Raw genomic sequence first — 15,510 nt, forward strand, 5'->3', positions numbered from 1 at the left:
TGATTAACAAAAAATATTCATTATCAAATGTAGAGCACATCCTGGTAGGTCTACCAGTTTGAGAGACCTGCTGCTGTACATACAATCTTATTCCATGTCATAGTTTGCTGTAACCACAGATGATTGTAGTGACATCTGTCACTGTATTTTCCTTAACAACAGCATCGAATAGCACTAGTTTTTTTTCTCCAATTACTTTTCTCTCATTCTCATGAAAGGTATTGAATCTTGCTGGGACTTATTTTTATTTATTCTTGGGATGTGAGTGTCACAGGCAAGGCCAGCATTTATTGCCTATCCCTAATTGCCCTTGAGAAGGCGGTGGTGAGTTGCAGTCCATGTGGTGTAGGTACACCCACAGTGCTGTTAGGGAGGGAGTTCCAGGATTTTGACTCACGGCATATAAGAATGTGAATATAATTCCAAGTGAGGATGGTATGTGAGTAGAGAGGAACTTATGGATAGTGGTGTTCCCATGCATCTGCTGTCCTTGTCCTTCGAGGTGGTAGAGGTTTTGGGTTTGGACGGTGTTGTTGGAGGGAGCTTGGTGAGCTGCTGTGATGCATCTTGTAGATGTTAGACTCTGCTGTTACTCTGTGCCGGTGGTGGAGGGAATGAATGGTGAAGGGGGTGGATGGGGTGCCAATCAAGCGGGCTGCTTTGCTTTGGATGGTGTCATGTTTCTTGAGTGTTGTTGGAGCTGCATTCATCCAGTCAACTGTGTAGTATTCCATTACACTCCTCACTTGTGCCTTATAGATGGTGGCCAGGCTTTGGGAAATCAGGAGATGAGTTACTCACCACAGAATTCCCAGCTTTTGACTTGTTCTTGTAGCCATAGTATTTTTATGGCTAGTCCAGTTAAGTTTCCTTAAATGCCAGTATGATAAGTAAAACTTTGCATTGCTTGATATGTTATGAGTGGATGGCTATGTTTGAATTTCTTTATTATTTTATTTGTATGTGTACCTGAACGCAAAAGCAGGAACTACAGTAAAAGGGGCAATTTACCAGAGCAAAATGTTGGATATATTCTGCCATTATTTGACTGAGGAGAGGTGTTTTGCAACAAAATCCTGAATACAGATATGGTGAATGAGCATGATACAGTATCATGTCCAGTTAATGAAATCTTTGAAAATATCCAAATTTAATTATTTCTTATTTTTGGCCCTCACTAGAAAGTTGGAAAGTGATAAAGGAAATAAGAAGGTCAAAAAAGAGCATAAGAAGAGACTGGCAGCTAACCTAAAAGGGAACCTATAAGGGTTTCTATAGGCATACAAATAATGGAAGGATAGTAAGAGGAGGGGTGGGGCCAATTAGGAACCTAAAAGGAGACCTACGCATGGAGGCAGAGGGAATGGCTCAATACCAAATGAGTACTTTGCACCTGTTTTTAACAAGGAAGAAGATGCTGCCAAAGTAATTGTGAAAGAGAAGGTAGTTGAGATACTGGATGGACTAAAAATTGATAAAGAGAATGTACTAGAAAGACTGGCATACTTAAAGTTGATAAGTTATTAGGACTGAATGGGTTGCATCCCAGGATGCTGAGAGAAGTAAGGGTGAAAATTGTGAAGGTACTGGTCGTGATCTTACAATTCTCCTTAGATACAGGGGTAGTGCCAGAGGCTCCTATGAACATTAGAAAGACAAGGAAAAGATATGCCTCATTGTGACTAATATTGATTGATCTATTGGAATTTCATATACAATATGCCCAAAATTCTGGGGTCTGGTGGAGAACATATCTTGTGACTGCCAGGGGAAGGAAACTAGGATGGCAATCATTTCCACAGGGAATCCACTCTGAGTAGCCTGACTAGGAAATTATGATGGAAGGGTACAGATAAGTCAGAAATGGCTCAGTTGGTAGCACTCTTGCCTCTAAGTCAAAAGTTCCTGAGCTGAAGTCCCTCTTCAGGAGTAGAGCAGAAAAATCAAGGGCCGACACATCAGTGCTTTTGGATGAGATAATTGCCCTCTCAGGTGGATGTAAAATATCCCACAGTGCTATTTGGCAAAGAGAAGTTATCGTTGGTGTCCTAGCCACAGTTTATTCATCATCACAAAAACAAATAATCTGAGCCTGATCATCTTGCTGTTTGTGGAAGCTTGCTGTGTGCAAATCGGCTGCAGTGTTTCCTACATTACAACACTCTAAATGTACTTAATGGCAGTAAAGTTCTTTGAGACATCTGGTGTTCGTGATGAATGCAAATTGAAGAACTGACCACAGGCTCATGGCTTTGGTAAAAATCCTATTCCTGGAATTTGGAACAGGTCCAGTGTTCCCTGCTATGGACTGATGGGAGTTTCATTCTGCTGTGTTTACATTAGTGTAGTAGGGATTCTGGAATTTCACCCAATATTTGTTGTGTATTTTACATGGACGTGTTCATTGATTGTATTATGCTCCAACATTTGTGGGCTATGCATTTTGTATTCTGATCAGCTTAATAAAGAGAATCCTTTAAGGCTGGAGATGTCTCATTCTTTCTTTCCACTCGTGGCTTCTTCCCGAGTCGTACCCCTCAAACAAGTTAGCACATACGGTATATCACTCTGTTCCCTGGGGTAGCAGGAACAACCCGTAGGAACAACCTTTAATGTGATTAAAAAAATAATGTCACATCATCGGACAGCTAATAAAAAATGGTCATCAAGTGCATGACCAAAAGATTGAGGAGATTTAGTAAAGAGAGTGAAGGAAGCTGGCTACTTAATTGAAGTGTGGACAGTCAGAGGGAACCCATAAGGCATAGACTGGGTGCAGGACAGCATGGAGGAGGTTGCAGAGGAAAAGTGGAGCCAGGCCCACATGGAAGGAGGTGTAAACTAGGCCTGGGGTTTTGGGGTTCGGGTGGATGGGTTAATAGGGGGATATAGATAGATAGGCAGATACAAAAACAGAAATCATGATGTCGGCAGGTACTGAATTTTGATGATAGTAATCTTAATTCATAACATAGTTATGGACAATCATTAAGATAAAATAAATGCACAATTGTGAGGGCGTAAGCAGGCAAATAGCGACAACATGTTGCAAAATGCAGGTCTCCCTAACGAAGGGGAGATCACTGGCGGTTTAATTTTAAATATAGCGGCTGCATCTGCAACGTGGAAAATGAAACCGGGAAACCGCCGTCCGGCGAGAAGTTATGAAAAGACATTGAAATTCGAATTGAAAAAAACCGTCACTTGACCAGGTCCGAGCCACTGCGTCTCCAATGGCAACGGGCGCGACCCGGCAGTGTTTGTGGGTGAAGGGGAGGGGGAACACTTCCGGCGGCGCTGGAGGTTAAGGAGGTTAGGAGGCTGTACCTGAGAGAGAGAGAGGGTTGGGAAAGAATTTGCCGCCGCTTTTATTTTTTATAAACATGGCACATTGGAATAAGTTCGAGAAGGATTTGAAGAAGTTGATCCAGTGCATTAGCGGGGTCCCGGAAGAGGATCCTGACTTCCAGATGGCGCTGCAATTCGCCTGGTCTAACATCAGGTAGCTGGTGATCACTGACTAGATGGCTCACGATTTCTCCTCAACCGTTTTTCACCGTGGCTTTGAAAAGTGTTGACTTGGCACAGTATCCATTGGAGCTTAGAAGAACGAGAGGCGATCTTATGGAAACATATAAGATCCTGAGGGGACTCGACAGGGGGTGGATGCTGAAAGGATGTTTTTCCCCTTGTGGGAGAGGCGAGAACTAGGGGACACAAGTGTAAAAATAAGGGCTCTCCCGTTTAAGATGGAGATGAGAATTTTTTTTCTCATGAGGGCCGTGAGTCTTTGCAACTCTGTCTCCCAGAGAGTGGTAGAGGCAGGGTCAATGACATTGAGTATTCTTAAGGCAGAAGTAGATAGATTCTTGACCAACAAGGGAATCATAGGGGATAGGAAGGAAAGTGGAGTTGAGCCCACAATCAAATCAGCCATGATCTTATTGAATGATGGAGCAAGCTCGAGGGGCTGAATGGCCTACTCCTGTTCTTAGATGTATGACAGTGCATATTCTGCATGCTGTGTTTGAAAATGTATTATCCTGTATAAAATCTTACATAATTCTGTTATTTATTCTTTCTATGATAATAACAACTTGCATTTAAATATTGCCACTTGCATTTAAATATTGCCTTTAATGTGATAATGTAATTCCCCAAGGCACTTTACAGGAATATTTTTATAGGGCTACCAACCTCCAGGATTACCCTAAAGTCTACAGGAATTAGAGAATCTCCTGGACAACCCATGAGAAAAATCATAGGGGCACTTTAAAAAAAGTGCTTTTGCTTACTAGTTTAAAGATATCAGGCATAGGAAAAAAAAACTGATTAACAATCAAGAATCATCCAATTGAGTCATGAAGTGCTTTCCAGTTGGCCATGCATTGAGGTTGGGTGTGTCAGGTGACCAACGGTGAGATTGTGGGGCAGGAGGTCAAGGGATGACATCTGCAGGGATATGTCCAACCAGAGTTGGCAACTTTTGAGTGTTATAGAACAAAATCTGACACCAAACCACATAAGGGAGCCAGATGACCAATATCTTGGTCAAAGAGTAAGCTTTAGGAAGCACCTTAAAGGAACATGGAGATTTAGGTGGGAATTACAGAGCTTAGCGCCAAGGGAGGTGAAGACACAGCCACCATTGATGGTGCAACTGAAACTGTGAATGCTCAAGAGGCCAAAATTGGTTGCGTGTAGAGATCTCAAAGGGTTGTAGGACTGGAGGGGTTACAGAGATATTGAGGGATGGGACACAGAAAACAAAGATGGGAGTTTTAAAATTGGAGTATTGTTTGACCGGGACCTCATACAGGTTAGTGAGCACAGGGGTGATAGATGAGCGGGACTTGGTGCGAGTTAGGACAAAGGCCAGCAGAGTCTTGAATGACTTCAAATTTGCGGAGGGTAAAATGTGGGAGTTCAGCAAGGAGAGCATTGAAATAGTTAAGTCTAAAGATAACAACAGTTTCAGGAACAGATAAGCTGAGGCAAGGGCAATGAAACAGGTGGAAATAGGTGATTTTAGTGATGGTGGATGTATGGTAGTAAGCTCATTTCAGGGTCAAATATAGCACCACAGGTGCAAGCAGTCTGGTTCAATCTCAGCCAGTTCTTAGGGGGAGGGATGGAGTCGGTGGCTAGAGAATGAAGTCTGTGACAGGGATTGGAGACCAAGTCTTCTGCTTTCCCAATGCTTGGAGGAAATTTCTGCTTGTCCAGTACTGAATATTGGGCAAGCCGTCATAGATTATAAACAAATAAATTAAAATACTGATTGCTGCAAATACATATTAGAGGGCCCATAATTGAACACAGTGATATGAATTTAACCCAGAGACACTTATATTTTGCATACTTGCTGAATGGCATATAGGCTCCCAATATATGCTGTATGCTGCACATCCAAATTCAGAATGCTCGATGGTTCATTTTGTGTTCTGTGGTCATTGTACAACACCATTAACTATTTTCCTGTTCTGAGGAAACCCTTGTGTAAAAAAAAATGCATTAATGAAAGCAACGCAGAGGCTGTATATTTGTGCTGCAGTATATGTTGCCACCAAGTGGTTGGTGGGATGGTTTTCCCTAATAGTGAAGCAGCAGATAGACCATGAGCAGGCATATTTGTGGTCAGTCCACCTTTATCTGCTTTTTGCACAGCTTTGATGTTCAATTCAGATTTTGAAAGGAGTCTGGAAGTAATGCAGCTCCTCAACTTGGTTAAAGAGTAATAGTTATTATGACTATGTAAATGGGAAAAAAGTTTAACATTAAAGTTTAACAAAACTTTATTTTAAAAAAATCATTGATTATGCTAGTAGAAAAGAAAGTTTGTGACCAATAGGCCCACCAGTAAAACTTTGCTAGCTTTATAAGAAGTAACATTTTATTCCTGGGTTAAGCTCATTTTATTCCATTTCCTTTTCCTGTTACATGATGTTTGATTTTGACTTTTTAATTCCTCTTTCAGATTCCACCGGTTTCTTGATGTAGACAGCCACAAAATAACACGTGTGATTGACGGGTGAGCTCCTTCACTCACTTATGTGTGGCCTATACTTTACAGTAGTTGTGAAATGCTAGCAACTAATGTCAACTCTGTTTGCTTCTCAGAATCCATGAGAAGCTGATTATTCATTCAGAGCTCCCTAAAGCCGTAAGCTGGCGGAGGCTAACAGATGAATTTCTGGAATTGCCCCTTGAGACTGTCGAAGGAACAAAGGTAGCTGATGTTTTTACCTGAAATTTTATGTTGTATTGAACTGGATTTCACTGTTTTGACAAATTTTGCAAATTCTTAATACTGAATAAAGTATCAATTTTTAAAAAGCTTCTGCTTGTGCTTTCTCATTGTTTCCCCCACCTCCTATTTCTCCTGAAGGCATTTATGCTCAAATAATACTTCATGAGTGCCATATGCCCTCCAGCATCCAAGTGAACAACTATTTGTGTGTGATCCATTATAGTGCGTGTCATGAAGCTGGTGCACTGGGCATTATCACTGTTGATGCTTGTCCTACCTTACCTGATGTCCTTGCATATGTATTTTCTTTATTCACTCATGGGATGTGGGAGTTGCTGGCAAGGCTCACAGTTGTTCCCACCCCTAATTCCCCTTGAGTGGCTTGCTAGGCGATTTCGGAGAGTGGTTAAGAGTCAACCACATTGCTGTGGGTCTGGAGTCACATGTAGGCCAGACCCGGTAAGGGTGTCAGGTTCCTAAAGGGGGTTAGTAAACCAGATGGGTTTTTACAGCAATTGCTTCATGGTCACCATTACTGAGACTAGCTTTATATTCCAGATTAATTAATTGTATTTAAACTCCACAGCTGTCATGATGGGATTTGAATCCCCAGAGAATTAGCCTGGGCCTCTGGATTACCGGTCCAATGACATTACCACTATGCCACCATCTCCCCCATTGCCATCTGCTGGATAGCAGTCAAGGGTGTGTTTTTTTTTCTTCCCTCAACCTACATGATCCCTGGTGAACAGCTAACTTCACCACACAGTGCAGGGACACTGCACTCTTTGTGATGCTTAGTAACTCTGGTTAAATTTGCTGAGCTAGTGGGAAGGCAATTATCGCCGATTTTACAATGACATGATGATTCCGCAACGAGCTCTGTAAATGTTAATTATGAAGGAGGGCACTTTTTCTCTCCTGCTAATCCTTAGAATGTTGCCTTCAGAGAGATATTTGAAGCTTGAGATAGGAGCTGTGTTTATAAGCTAATGAAACTGCAATCTAACTGTAAATTGTTTAAATTCTTCGCTAAATTAGTAATTTTTGTAACTGAACATTGCTTAGCTCAATGAATGCAGACTTGGTTAAGTCAAAGGGAAAATGGACTGCTCTCTCCAGCTTTTGGTCCGGTGTATGCTGAGTTTTCACAGTTCCAGATATTTTTATTATTAAGAAGCAAATTAGAATTTTATCTTTGATTGAGACTGAAGGAAACCAAGAGGTTACTTTCACATTTACTGTGTTTAATAAATTACTAAGCAAGACTGTGGGTAATAGGTTTTTGAAAGTAAATTATTTAAAACTTTTTGGACTCTTCTAAACAAGGGATGTTAACACTGCTAATCTCAATACCGGCAAAGTTCCAGGCTGAATACTATTTGTGCTGCGTTTGTTCAGCTCAGCTATGTTAGCAGCTGGGCCAGGCAGGGATCACAATGGAAATAATGGGAAGAAGCTTGTGGAGGCAATGGGTTCTCCTGGCAAGAGACCCACGTTGCCTGTTTTTGGGAAGGCTTCCTGCATCTTGTTCCACTTAGGCACTTGACAGGCCAGTGGCAAGTCTTCCCCTGGGATTAAGGACCCCAGGGAAGTCTCGTCTCCCCCCCCACCCAGCCGAGAGTTGCTGGCCAATCGGGGACCAGCAGCTCTGCTGAACAACAGCGCCCACTGAGGAGGTGGTGGCTACTGCTAGTATGACACCTACCCCAGGCCAGAGGTGAGTGATGGCATGAAGGGGTGCCAACAGCACGGGCAGGTGGATGGCTCTCACTGGGCCCTCGTTCCTGATGCCGGATCCCTCAATCAGGTACCGAGTGCCTTTGAACGAGGACAGCCACCAGGCCGCCTCCCCCCACCCAATGGGAGCCCACAAGCAGCCCCGCACAGGTTTCTTGTCATGCACCCTACATGGTGAGCCCTCAGCCTGCTGATGGGTTAATACCAGCGGTGGCAGGATGAGGCCCTTAAATGGGCCTCCATTTGTTGTGGGACGGGAAGGCTTGCCATGGACTTAATCAGGGTGGAGGGGTGAAGGTGTCTGGCTCCCCACCTGCCACCCTTCCTCTTAAATAAATGAACCCCACCACCACCAAACTAGTCATGGGGAAGGGCACAAGATTCCAGATAATGTGCCAGATTCCCACTTTTGAATGTTATGCAGTGAACCCTAGTGTATGTGCATGCATTTGATGCTGGATGAAAACACGCACTTGCTGTTGAAGCTCACACCTGAGCACTGTTCACTGAGCTAATTATACCCATTGAAGTAGTCAGTGCCTTTAGGAGAGGGGAGAAAATTGGAAAAACGAATTGCAGAGTAGTACAGAACAAGAAAAAATCCCTGGTCTAATGGTCAGCTATCTCCTTAGAAGTACTGCTATTGGCTTCAGCAATTTTTAAATGAAATAGAATTGTGAGTGAAATTGTTTTTTTTTTAAGTTGAATGTTTTATACCTAGTGTCAGCAATTTTTTTTTATTCATTCATGAGATGCGGGCATTTCTGGCTATGCCAGCATTTATTGCCCATCTCTAATTGCCCTTGAGAAGGTGATAGTGAGCTGCCTTCTTGAACTGCTGCTGTTCATATGGTGCCGGTACACCCACAGTGCTGTTAGGGAGGGAGTTCCAGGATTTTGACCCAGTGACAGTGAAGGAACAGTAATATATTTCCAAGTCTGGATGGTGTGGCTTGGAGGGGAACTTTCAGGTGGTGTCCCTATGCATCTGCTGCCCTTGTCCTTCTAGATGATACTGGTCGTGGATTTGGAAGGTGCTGTCTAAGAAGCTTTGGTAAGTTCTTGCAGTGCATCTTGTAGATAGTACACATTGCTGCCACTGTGCATCGGTAGCGGAGGGAGTGAATGTAGATGGGATGTCAATCAATTGGGCTACTTTGTCCTGGATGGTGTCGAGCTTCTTGAGTGTTGTTGTTTGGTTTTAAAATCACTTAAAAGCTAATTTATCTGTGCATATTTCAAGTCTTGACCTCAAAGTGTTATTTCTATCTGTGACTTATTTCTGTAAAACTAATATTGAAACGGCTTCTTTCCAAACTTGCAGACCAAGGAACACTATGCAATACTCTCCATCTTACTGGCCCTTTCTGATTCACCTTCTAATTCTCAGTACACTGAGAAGGCAAGACAGAAGGAAGAGGGTGAGTCATTGTGTTAATCCTTTATTCATTTGTGATTTGAATTAACAGACTGCTACATCAGCAAATGTCAGTCCTTTAGTTAATTGTGGCAGCTGTACATCTCATTAAGAAACTTGGGCTCAGATTTTATTTAATGTGCGCCTGTTCTGCTGGTTAAATGTTACACTTCTGGAACACACAAATGTCTTTGCATGAGCTGAAAAAACTTTTGTTTTTAACTTTTATTTCACTTTTTAAAAAAAGAAATAAGAAAATTGCTGAATTTTCTGAAAGAATTGGAAGGTACAAAAGTCAAAATCTAAAGTCATATAATCCTTCATTAGAAATAGGAGTCTGTTGAAGGTTCCTAGGAGTTGAAAAGTGAGTTTGTGCTTCTTCTTCCACAAATGCTCTCTGACCTGCTGAGTGTTGTCAGCATTTTCTGTTTTTGTTTCTGTTATAAAATAGAGATAGTTTAAGTAAGTTATATTGGCATTTGTAGGTGTTAGGAATGAGCTTTAGCTTTAAAGTTAAAGTTTTAATTTGATTTGTATTTCTGTATCTGTGCATTAAGAAAGGTCAAATTGAGTTGTAATTTCACTTTATAAAAAGGTGCCTGCATTCCTAATGAAATTTTTTTATGACTGTTGCAGCTAAGGACAACAAACAAAGGTGGAAGAATTGGGCTGTTGCCCAGCATCAGGGGCCCAGAGAGGCAGGTCCCTCCCACAGACACACAGAAAAGCTAGAAACAGCAGTTTGTTTTGGAAGCTGTTGGAGTTCAGCTGGTTTTGAAGATAGCTGCTAGAGAAGTGGCCTAGAAGGGGCAGCCAGCTCCAAACTAAAAGTTGGTTGAAAGTAGCCTCCAGAGAGAGACTGGAGCAAGAGGGACAAATAGCCAGTGCCAAGCTAAGGAAAAACCCTCAAAATCCAGGGGAGTGGAACAGGGGAAAGTCCCAAGCAGACCTTCTTGTCAAAGGAAGGACAGGAACTTGGAAAAGGTCCTGTTAAGTGAAGTTAAGAGTGAGGGGCAGAGAGAAAGGCTCTCAGCTGCAGATTCAAAGAGCCAAAAGCTGCAGAAAGCAGATTTAAAGCGAGAACAGCTTGCAAAAGGATCCAAAGAGACAACTGAAGGTCTGTAACTTTTTGCTATGGGCATGTGACGCTGTGGTGTACTGTTAACGCTGAGTCGGTGAAAGAGGGTGTGTGGAAGACAGTTTGAATGCATGTGGTGACCCAGGGAAGAGGAACATTGGAAGAAAAGTTGGAAACCCTGGACGTGAACCCCTGCAGAAGGTGTCTGAGAGAAAGCGTTGGTTTGGGAGAGGATTCCAAGGCGAGGTTTTGGAGAGTGGAGATTGGAAACCCTCATGTGAAAGTTGAAGTGCAGTGAGACCAGTTGGCTCACGGTGTGATAAATGTCTGGGGGGGAGCTGAGGAGAGATCCATAGCATTTGGTTGAAGTGGCATCTGTCACTTGGTTTCAGAGTGTGGTGTGTCTGACAAGGTGCCTATTGGTTTACATGGACTGTGTACTTACCGTGAACCTTGGAGTATAAGATAGCTTTGGTAACTTGTGTTGTCCTTACAAATCTGTATATATGTAAAGGTTTAGTTGTGGGTGAAGGAGTATTGTAATATAGCTCATCATGTTTAATAAATGTTTTATTATTTTGTTATAAGTTCACCAGCTAACTTCTTTGACTGTTCAATAGCCTCTCTCCATGTATCTAAACAAACAAATTAAAAGTTAGGCTCTCTCAAGCTGGGTCCCACTCTGGGATCAGGCTTGTCCTGTGGTAACCTCAGCTGGGGATCATAACAGTTTCAGATAGGCATTTCACTTTCTGTTTTACCTGAAGGAAGAACTGCAGATAGAAATTGGTGCACTTGCCCTGAAAATTGCAAAGTGTGCCCTGAGGTATTTTTGCTCAAGTTCCTGAACTCCTCCAATTCATTTAAGTGTCCAGATACCCCTACCAGGCTCAGATGGGTATAAAAGCCCTTCCCCTTCAATTAGCTGCTGCTGAGTTAAAGATGATTTCCTTAACAGCTAGATGTGCCTGTTATATAAGATTGCAGTGATGATGTAACCTTGAAGAAAATTAGCTTCATCCCTCTGTTTCTCTGATTTTACAAAGCAACCTTATTAATTATATAACCCCTACTGAATGATACTGAACATGGCAGGTCGTTGAGGTGGGGCAGTGTTGATTGTAAAAGTATAATTAGCACTTCATTTACATCAAAAAAATTAAAAGTGCAGCAGAAATGTTCTCCCTTAATCACCATTTAAATTGTATGTTGGATTTGAATTCAAAAACTGATTTATTGTACCGCAGAGTTTGGAAAATAAAACGTGCATTGTCCCTTTGCAACCAAAATACCTTGCTCTCTTGTGGGCAGTATTTTTTTATCTTGCATTCCTGCTCTGGGAGGAAGGATGCAGGCATCTCAGTCTCAAAAATCACTTTGTACTTTTGTCTGGATTGAACGAGTGCTCCCTTCCCTATTAATTGTTCTTAATCATTTCATTTTTTTCATTAAATCTCTCCATTTCATGGCCTGTTTCTTTTCATTTTATTTTCTCCAATTCCTTTGAACCTCCTTTCCTTGTAGATGGACCCCTGCTGTCTTGTCAGGGGAAAAATGTATACTGCATTAATATACTGTAATTCATAATAAATTTGCCATTATATAATTGCCATCAGTGATTATAATGTGAAATAATATTAAACCAGAACTGCGTAATGGATCCCACCAAAATCTAATTACAAAGAGAGGAAATTAGTTCACTTAATGGTCACAATTTTTCTTCTTCATTATATTGCAGAAGTAGCCACTGCAATTGTACAACTTGCATCAGAATACGTTTTAAAGGCAAGGTGTATATTGAACACAAAGTGAAGCAGTTTGGGGAGGAAAAAAAGAGACTAAAAGTATGGCCCAAAGCGTTGGCTTTCTAGCAATATTTTGGAGGAGAATAAGAGTAGTGAAACAAACCATTTTTGGAAGGCAATTACAGAGCACAGGTTGGAAGAACAGCTGCAGATTGTGGATTGGAGGGTGTGGGGAGGAGGAATCAATCCTTCAGCGTTAGAGAAAGCTTGACCAAAGAGATGGGTTTTAAGCCGGGTCTTAATGGATGTGGAGAGACAGGGGTTTAAGGAGGGAATAATGGAGAGCAGGACCTAAGGATTTGAAGGTATGGCTGCGAAAATTGGGGGTAGAGGAAAGGAGGGGGTTGCAAAAGAGGCTGCGGTTAGAGAGGTGATGAGTAAGGTTGCGGCACTGTAACATTACAGAGATGGGCTGGGGTAAAGCTATTGAGAAATTTGATCAAGATAAGAGTTTTAAATTCAGTTTAATTGTGGCCCACTATTAACTTTGAAGCGGTTCTAGTATTATAACTGCACTGACTGAAGTATATTGTTTTTCTGCAGTGCAACATGATGATTTTGACTGGGGGAAATACCTGATGGAAGGTGAAGAAATTGATATTGGGCCATATCCAGACACTCCCGTGAGTAAACTGCTTGGAACTGTTTTCTGGCCTTGCCTTTTGGCTCTTCCCATGCCAATCCAGTTGGGAGATACCTTTCTCCCAGGGTCTGTTGAGGCCATTGTCTATTTTCAAGGTGGATATTAAGAGGTATGGTTGAGCAGCCTAGCATGATACTTACTACTTCTGAGAAGGGGCAAATTCTCAGTTGTTTTCCTATGATGTGGCGCTAAGATGCACAACTCTGTCTAGAATTAATGTCAAGAACTTGCATCCTACTGAATATTTTCCCTGCTTTGTTGCTTTAAGCATATAAGCTTATGGTTAAATCACCATGACACAATTTGAGGAATTTAACTAGTCCACATACTCTACTGTCTGACCTTGTCCAGTGAATTTTGATATGTCTGTTGGATTTTAAATTTGGATTATTTTTCTGTGGTGACTTTTATATAGTTCGTAGTTATAATGAGCTTGTCAGAAAGGTACTGAAAGCACTGTTGTGAAATACTTGGCCTTCTCATAAAATTCTGTGTTAAATTATAAAAATGTTAACACTGGGCTATATCCAATACCTCTTATTTAAATCTACAGGATGTCCGCTTATGTTATTCAGAAATCCATTGAAATTCCATTTAATTGTATTGTTTACATAGCTATGTAAGCATTTAGAAAGATAGCATGGCCTTTAAGTGTTTGCAATTTGCTGCTTTGCTTTAATTAGACTAGAGTGCTTGTATTTATCATTTAGTATAAGCACATACCTCTTGGGTTTTCTTTCAGTTTAAGGTAGGGTTAGGGAAAAGAGTTTTTTATAACTTCGTCTTGTTTTCAATCTTGCTCCCTTACGTTGCTGGAGGTCCTAGGATTGGCATTAAAATTGTGCATTTTTTTCCTAGTAGGTGCTCTATTGCTCAAGTCTTACATATTCCCCTCTCTTTTTTGTTGTATTTCAAATAACCTGATGTGTTTTGAGATCCAAAGCTTAGCTTTAGCATGTTCTGTCCATCATCAAGGTCACTTTCTGCAACCTCGTTCATCTTTATTCCTGTCCAAATACTAAAGCAGCTGGAACCTTCATCTTTGCTAATGTTACGTATAGACTCTTTCTCTAACACTTTTCATTGTTAGTCTCCCATCCTCCACCATCCTCCCAACTTGTCCAAAGGTCAGCTGGCTGGATTCTGTCATGCACTTAAGCAAACAAACATATCACCCCCTCCTTGTTGAGCTGCACCAGCTCTCTGCCCCTGACACACTGAATTTAAAACCCCTTGTGTCATCTTCAAAACTCTTCATGCCCTTGCTCCATTCCATGTCTGAAACTTTCCACAGCTGTGTTTCCATGTTCACACTTTGCCCTGCTGACTCTGGCCTTCTAAGCATTCACCCTCTTTCCTTTACTCCACCATTAGTGGCAGAACTTTGAACCAAAAGCTTGACTCTCTGAAACTCCTCCCTAAACCCCTTCTTCGACTGACTTCTCTCTCCAACTTTGGTGCCTTTATGAAATTCATCTTTTCCAGCAAGCTTTTGGTCACTTCTTCATATTTTTCCACATCCAGCTTTGTTCTTCTCTTTCACCTTCCAGCCCCCATCTTTCAAAAAGACACTTTGAGATGATTTTCTATGCAATATAAATGTATATTATTATTTAGGAGTGGTCTGAAGAAGAAAGTGAAGAGGAACTCCAAGAGTCTCTGAGCAGAGAAGATTCTGGTATTCAAGTTGACAAAACATCACCAGAAGAACAAGCACAAATCAAGAAAGCAGCACCACATGTCTCTTCGAAAGGTATGTTTTGTAAAAGTCTTCAAGCCACGGACTGACCCTGTTGGGCTGAGTGCATGTCGAAAGTTAGACCGTGACCAGTGGCTTACTAGGCAAATGCACAGCCTGTTGCAGAACTGGGACATTTAGAGCAGGAAGTTCCTAGGTTTGATCCCTAGCCTGTGTTTTGTTGGTTGAACCCGAGCAGTGAATCCAAGATTAGGGAATTGGGGAAAAATAAGCAATGAATTCTCCACGCGGTGACCAATTTTCATACAGCACAAAGAGCAATGATTCTCACTGTTGATTTTTATCCTGTGCCCCCGATTTGGACAGTGAGGAAGGACAGGATTGAGCTTTGCTGTGGATCCACCTTGGTTATGTAAACTACTGACTGTCACTGCCTCAGCTCATGTGAAAAATGGCTACTTGGGAACTGTAGCAGAGAGCCCCGGGAAATTTGTGAACAATTTATTCAACAGAGAAGGGGAGAAAATTTAGTGGGGGAGATTAAACCATCTGCAACATAAATGCACACCAAGTATGTGTGTGCTTTTTGGCAGGGCTTCCCAAACTGGGTTGTGAGACAAAATTTTGGGGTCATGAGCGCCGAGGCAACGATGACTGTCGTGGAGCTCGGACTGAGTGTTAACAGCTGCAAGGCCCTTTTGAATCCTTGGGTGGAATTTTACAGCGGTGGGATTTCACGGACTTTTGAATGGTTTGCATTACGGCCTGACCCTGCTGCCATGGGGCCGTAAAATTCTGCCCCATATTTTTTTTTAATGGTGGGCGTGGCCTAACTGACCAGGCTTTGAGCCTAATTCCTGCTCCAAAAAGTCAGTGAA

At 41.9% G+C, this 15,510-nt stretch overlaps 2 protein-coding genes across 3 annotated transcripts in view; one reads left to right on the forward strand and one right to left on the reverse strand.

Annotated features, from left to right (window-relative positions):
• The window catches only part of LOC144682622 (PI-PLC X domain-containing protein 1-like), a 705,325-nt gene that overhangs the window by 436,164 nt on the left and 253,651 nt on the right, over positions 1–15,510 (reverse strand). The window lies entirely within an intron of this gene.
• The window catches only part of tubgcp5 (tubulin gamma complex component 5), a 66,397-nt gene continuing 54,196 nt past the window's right edge, over positions 3,310–15,510 (forward strand). For both annotated transcript variants that reach the window (XM_078545118.1, XM_078545119.1), the window contains exons 1-6: positions 3,310–3,502; positions 5,978–6,031; positions 6,121–6,229; positions 9,315–9,411; positions 12,834–12,913; positions 14,551–14,686. In XM_078545118.1, coding sequence (XP_078401244.1) covers positions 3,384–3,502; positions 5,978–6,031; positions 6,121–6,229; positions 9,315–9,411; positions 12,834–12,913; positions 14,551–14,686 — 595 coding nt within the window. In that variant the 5' untranslated portion in view covers positions 3,310–3,383. The remainder of the gene's footprint in view (positions 3,503–5,977; positions 6,032–6,120; positions 6,230–9,314; positions 9,412–12,833; positions 12,914–14,550; positions 14,687–15,510) is intronic.

Source organism: Cetorhinus maximus, chromosome 7 (assembly GCF_964194155.1).
Source record: "Cetorhinus maximus chromosome 7, sCetMax3.hap1.1, whole genome shotgun sequence".
Classification (NCBI taxonomy): Eukaryota; Metazoa; Chordata; class Chondrichthyes; order Lamniformes; family Cetorhinidae; genus Cetorhinus; species Cetorhinus maximus.